General features: G+C 28.7%; 1 protein-coding gene across 1 annotated transcript in view; it reads right to left on the bottom strand.

The window, feature by feature from the left end:
- LOC106677443 (cullin-2) overlaps positions 1-5542 on the bottom strand; it is a gene marked incomplete at its 3' end in the record, with an annotated part of 16963 nt that extends 11421 nt beyond the window's left edge. Inside the window, 6 exon segments of the mRNA XM_067050055.1 lie at positions 675-856; positions 1936-2042; positions 4219-4313; positions 4400-4505; positions 4967-5114; positions 5315-5542. Of these exon segments, the coding sequence (XP_066906156.1) occupies positions 675-856; positions 1936-2042; positions 4219-4313; positions 4400-4505; positions 4967-5085 (609 nt within the window).
- Positions 5543-6291: the final 749 nt, after the last annotated feature.

The raw sequence follows: 6291 nt of genomic DNA, 5'->3' as shown, positions 1-6291 counted from the left end.
GATGATGAGAAAATATGTAGCAGGTAAGAATTTACGGAGTTTGTAAAGCAATCCCGGGTGCCAGACTCGATCAAAATGTTTCAATTGAATATAATATTACATAAATTACACAGCGCAAGATTGCTTACAATACTTCAGACCATGAGGGCATTTCCTAGTCCTAGTAAAGTTTGAAATATTGCTATACCACAGTTAAAGGTGCAAGTCCATAATTTTCTATATATTTTAATATTAAATATCATTAACTTATTTTTGTTTCAATCCCAAATTTCAGTTTATACGTTTATTAAATTTTTTTTTTTGTATTGATATAATGAATAAACAGTAACTGTAGTTCTCAACACAAATAGCCAATTGTTTTATATGCAATAGGTTTTTATATCTTTGTAAATTTCATTTAAGAAATAAATTCTTCCAAATTTTATTAGTTGAATGGATTAAATAATCAGTATATAGTTATTAAACGTAAAGCAAAGTGCCCGATATACTGTTCGCTCTATTCTGGGCTTTGCCCATCAATTACATACATTTTTATGATTAGGAAGGGTGGAGTGACCAAGTGTTTATTTAATTTTTTTTTTTTGTGAATACTGAAGATTACATCACAGTATCTCTTTACCCAGTATGTTTTACAACTAAATACAGGACTTATGATATTAAAATATTTTTCTTACTTCTAAATTATCTTTCTTCTTATACTCTTGTACACCTACGAAGGAATGGATCACTCCTTTGATTATATCAGAGGAAACTGATTGTGCATCTCCAATTCGATCTTGATGTATTCCTTCTAATAGCAGACGCACCAAACTATCTTTTAGAGGTTCTATCATATTTCTTTTCCAAATTTCCAACCCTATATAAAATATAAAACTTTAATTCATAATAATATTAGAGTCAGTCAAGATTATCATAAAGAACAACACAATAAACATTTTATTTCCACTAATGAAAAAAAGGTTACCTGTATAAATTATGAAAAATTTAAAACTTTAGTTTTCAATGGAAATTAACGATTCAAGGCAATTTGAGCTATGGGGTCAAATAACCATGTATTTCAAAATGGTTAGTGTGTGTGAACAGCCAAGCTCAGAAACAAATGTATGTATGAAAATGAAATTACCTATTAAAGGTAGGATATGTCTGGGATGTAACATCAACTTTTTCAATAAAATTGAATTAAAACATCACTTTACAGCATTGATTTTACACTTTTTTTAAAAATAAACTCAGACCTGTTTTTGATTAAAATTACCATATAAATGTACTATCAAGTGGTCTTTAATTATGATCTAGGTCTTATGTTTATTTAAATAATCAGAAAGGGATTGAATACTGAATTTTCATAAAAAACTTTCTCTTAAGATTGCCATTTATCTTACTCCGACTAGTATTAGAAGTATATTTATGAGATTTTATTAAAAATGTTTTTTTTTGTCTTGAAACTAAAAACCTTTATTTTTTTTTTTTTAATTTCTTAATTAGTACTAAACAAATAAATCTGTATTGGAAGAAGATAGCTGACCTTTTGAAAAAAAAAGCAATGCATCCTAATATGCCATGTTGGCTGTGGGTATACAGAAGTACATGGAAGGGATGCAAGCTATATAGTGTAACTCATAGCCTTTTTAATTCAAACCCATATCTTTATATATTGGTTGAGTAGATATCAACTAATCAATTTTTACAATTAGTTAGGAAGTACTCTTTTAATTAGTATAAACAAAATAAATTTTATCCAATATTTAAACAATAATAACCAGTCTCAAGGAAGTGAAAAAATAAATAAAATAAATTTCAAATGTTCAGAAAGAAGAGTAGTTATCATTATCCTCCAACTCGGACACTGCTGCCAACACATGGCCATCTGATGGCAAAAATAATCTACACCTAAGTGCCAGCATAATCAAACAATTTTAGCAATAAAAATAATACCTAATTCTCCTATTTCCATCTGTTCTTCTGAGTCTGGTAACATATTTCCATAGATGATTTCTGCTTCCGAAAGCTTTTGCCTCCTAATATGTTGCTGATTCAAATATCTGAAAATGAACAATGAAGATAAAAATATAATGATGAGTAATAGTTGACTGTTGATTATGTATGAGGAGATGGTAGGAGGTGTGGTCATCGAAGAGCAGAAGTAATTTGTGTTCATCACTGACCACATACCTCACCATATTTTCCTCATTCAAAAATATAACACAAAATTGGTTTATATTAATGTAATTTGTTATATTTATGGTACTTAGATTAGTAATAAATGGAACCATGTCAAACATTGTTTCCTATAAATCAACAACTTTAAAGTCCAAGCAGTCAATGGGATTTCTGTGAAAGGAGAACATTATAATAGTTCAACTATAATTTGATAGATGAGGTAGTATCCACAGTATTTCTTCTTTTAGTGTTGTCTTTTTTGGAATTTTTAATCTAGTAATCATTTGTTCCTTACATTTCAATGCATCATTACAGTTTATATAATTCTATTAATTGTTTTTATGGTTCTCAGGACCATGGATATTGACAAACAAGGTATCAACAGGAAGTAAATTCGTGAAAAAATGGCAAATCAAAATTTGGATTCTTAAATTTTTACAACTTTAATCAATTTTCACAATTTCAATGGGATACTTATCAAATGTCATTTAGGTTTCTATCAATATTTAAACTAGCCTAATCTTAAACTGAAAGGATATATCTTTCCTTGAGGCAAGCTGATTACTTATTAAATAAACTGTTCTTCAACGTAGAATGTAGCTATACCAACTTAGTATTTTGAACAGACACAAAATCTTGACACCTAGCTTACTAAATAACATTGTATTGTATATTCAAATATACGCATTATCTTAAAATCACTTATTACATCGAATGGAGTAGGGAAAAAATATATAAAAATCTAGCAGGAGATGTATCATATATGTATCAGTTATGCTAGTACTGCCTAAGCTGATAATTAAAGAGATTACCAAACCATAATTTACACTTATAAAATAAGTAGTCCTAAACAAAACATTATCTTGTACAAGCTGACATATCTCCTGATATAGGCAATAAATAGTTATGAGAAATAAATAAGCATAGATGATCAAACAATTTAAGGAAGAATGAAGAGAATCATTTAAACAGATTGCGATCATGGGGGAACATTATCTCAAACAATACTTGTATTATTTTCCAACTTTTGCTGTGCATTGAGGAGGTTAACACTGAATAACACCTATGACTATACAAGTGAGATGATCAATCATAACAGAAATATCAGCAAAACTTATTTGGTACAAAAGACAAGTTTGAATTCAAAATAATAAAAAGAATATCATTAAAAAACCCAAACACATGAAACCAAATATCGAAGCTTTAAAAGCATACTAATAGTAATAATTCAATGAATATAATTAAATATAGTTTTGTAACATTAAGTAACAGTTCAGTTTAATTAATATTTCATGTATGCACAGTTTAATACACAGATATTTAAGAAATTAAGAAAATTTCCAATTATTTTCTTTTTGTTGAAGAATCATTTAAGTTTTAATGAATTATGTATATGGTATTTACAGATAGTCAGGTAAATAGTATGTTATGGTTGATTTTAAAAACATCAAATTCATCTTTTAAATAAATTTAATATAACTGTTAATAAAACAGACTGGAAAGGCTATTTTATAACTAGATTATTTTTGTAACTGACAAACATATATGTATAATTAAAAAACAAAAATACTGTTAGTTCCTTAGCATACATTTAAAGTAAAATATCAATGACTTGCACTTATAAATGCTCTTTGGCAAGGTTCCGATCCAAATGGGTCAAGGACCTGTTGGGATTTTGATTGTGCTTTTTGAAAAAGTGGAAATTGATAGCTACAATAAATAACGAAATAAGATAAATAATAATATTAAAAGCTGTAGTTATGAAAGCAACTTTCAAAAGGAACATTATAGAATTACTTAAGATTGATAACTTTGCATAGATCACAGCTATCAACTTGTGCTCATAATCCTCCATTTACTAGGATGATAATTTCAACTTGAATTAGAATATATTCTTCACGACTCACAAACCCAAAACCTTTTTAATAATCTTGAGAGCTGATAACCACAACTTTTAAGAACTTGATAACTGCTAACTATATTATAATGGAAAATTTTTTAGCCATGGTATAAAATAGTATAATTAGATGTTTAAATAATATTATTAATAATACAAACAAGTAAAGCCTATGTAGATAATTGATTCCTTGACTATATTCCATCCATGCTTGATAATAATTACGTAGTAAACTGGGTTCACCAGCTCTAAGCACCTGAAATTCAATGAGCAAGAATTACTATAGGTAAAATAAATGTCAAGACTTGAAATTAGAAAAATTAAATAAAATCTCACAATTACCTTGTCAAGAAGAGATTTCACATGTTTATCTAGAAAAAGTCTAGTTTCCTGGTATAAACGATCAGCAAGGGGTTCAGGGTAAGCAACACAAAGTGAATAAACATCACTGGAAATGTCAAACAATTATAATGTAAGTTTGGAAATGGTGAATGAAAAAGAAAGTGCAAGTTCATTGCAAAACAAATAGACTATAGTGACCTGAATACTAAATGTTCTAAATTCATTACCTCCAATGTCAAATATATGTAAACAAGAATACTTCTAAAAATAATTGAATAATGTAAAAAACATGACAATGATATAAAAATAATCATATAATACCAGAAAAACAATAACTAACAGCATTATTTTAAATAATAAATAGTTATTTAGCAGGGCAAAGGATATTTCTTATGATTTACCCAGAAAAAAATGAAATAAATAAAAATAGCCATTTTTGAGGAAAAGGTGTGAAGGTTATACATGAAAATGATGACTAGCTAGAAGACAAAATAAGAACTACCAACAAATAAAATGAACACAAATTCATGCCAATAAAATTAATATAAATAATAAGGTTTATTTTACCTGAATCTATCATTCCAAGTTGCCCGTGGCACATTTCCAAGGGTTATTACCCCTTTCACTGTTTCTTGCAAAACATCCCATGTCTCTTGAAAATCCACTTTTTTGGGTTTCAGAGACATTTTATATTAGTGGAGAAAAAACATAATACCTATTGATACAAGAAGACTATTACCAATAAAATACCAATTCTAAAGATTTTCACAAATAAACATTTCTTTAAAAATCATAATAATTTAGTAGGAATATCAGATTACACTAAAACTATGTTCAAATTGATATCAGATGAAACAAAATTAAAATGAACAAAACAAAAAGCTAGAAAAAGTAAATAGTGAATGAATGGCTCACTCGAGGACGAAAATATCTTTTCCACACAATTCCAATTTCGGGTCTAAAATTATGTTACGTATGAACTTCACATGAAAATATAGCCCACAAACAGAAAACCACCACACTTGTATTCTGGGTACTGATCAGGCAAAAACGAATACATACTGACCAGTGTAGCCAGATTTGGGTTTCTACTAATGTTGTATAGATATGGTAATTTGATTAATTTTATAATATATTCAACCATGTAAAATTAAGAGAAGTTAAAATTTTGATTTTTTTTCAAACTTTAAACATTAAAACTTAATGTGAGAGAATTTCCCAACTTGCAGAATAAATTAGTGAATCAAGAGAGATAACCAGCAATATACCTTCTCGTCAGTAAGTGAGTTTTTTTTCAAACGACGCTACTCGGCACAACTCCGAGCATTATTAGCGCATGCGCAGATATAAACAGCTCGAGGCGCGGAACCTCTCGTCTCGTAACAGGTATGATATTTTGAAACTTTAACACCGTATATCTATTTTCCTGGCAACATTAGGGATTTGTTCAATAAGGATAATTTTTAGAACTCTTGGGGGGGGGGGGAGGCAACAGAACTCTCAAAAAACGAAGAAAAAATTTTTCCAAAAACCTTTGATCGCGAATTTTCCACCAGCGAAATCGTATAAATTTCAAATTCTTAGAGTTCTAGAAGCTCCTACATAAAATTCAAAGTTCTTAATAAAAAAAAAGAATTATTTATGTTTTTTTTATTTATTTTTTATTTTATTTATTTATTGACATTTACAACTGTATAAAAAAATACAACCAGTAAATTTGATCATAATGACATAATGATATGATACAGGATGTAGATAAACTACCCAGTAGTAGAACTCTAAAAACAGTTTACAATATAAGGTTACGAGGCCATCTTCTTTTCAGGCGCCTCGGAGGATTGCCAGGAATGGAAGAGGAAGCAAGGTTAGAAACGAGTGGGTTTGGGTGGTTA

This window comes from Halyomorpha halys, unplaced genomic scaffold (assembly GCF_000696795.3).
Source record: "Halyomorpha halys isolate HHAL.00 unplaced genomic scaffold, Hhal_1.1 Scaffold100.1, whole genome shotgun sequence".
Taxonomy (NCBI): domain Eukaryota; kingdom Metazoa; phylum Arthropoda; class Insecta; order Hemiptera; family Pentatomidae; genus Halyomorpha; species Halyomorpha halys.
Note: the sequence above shows the minus strand (reverse complement) of the source record. Positions and strands in the feature narration are given on the sequence as shown.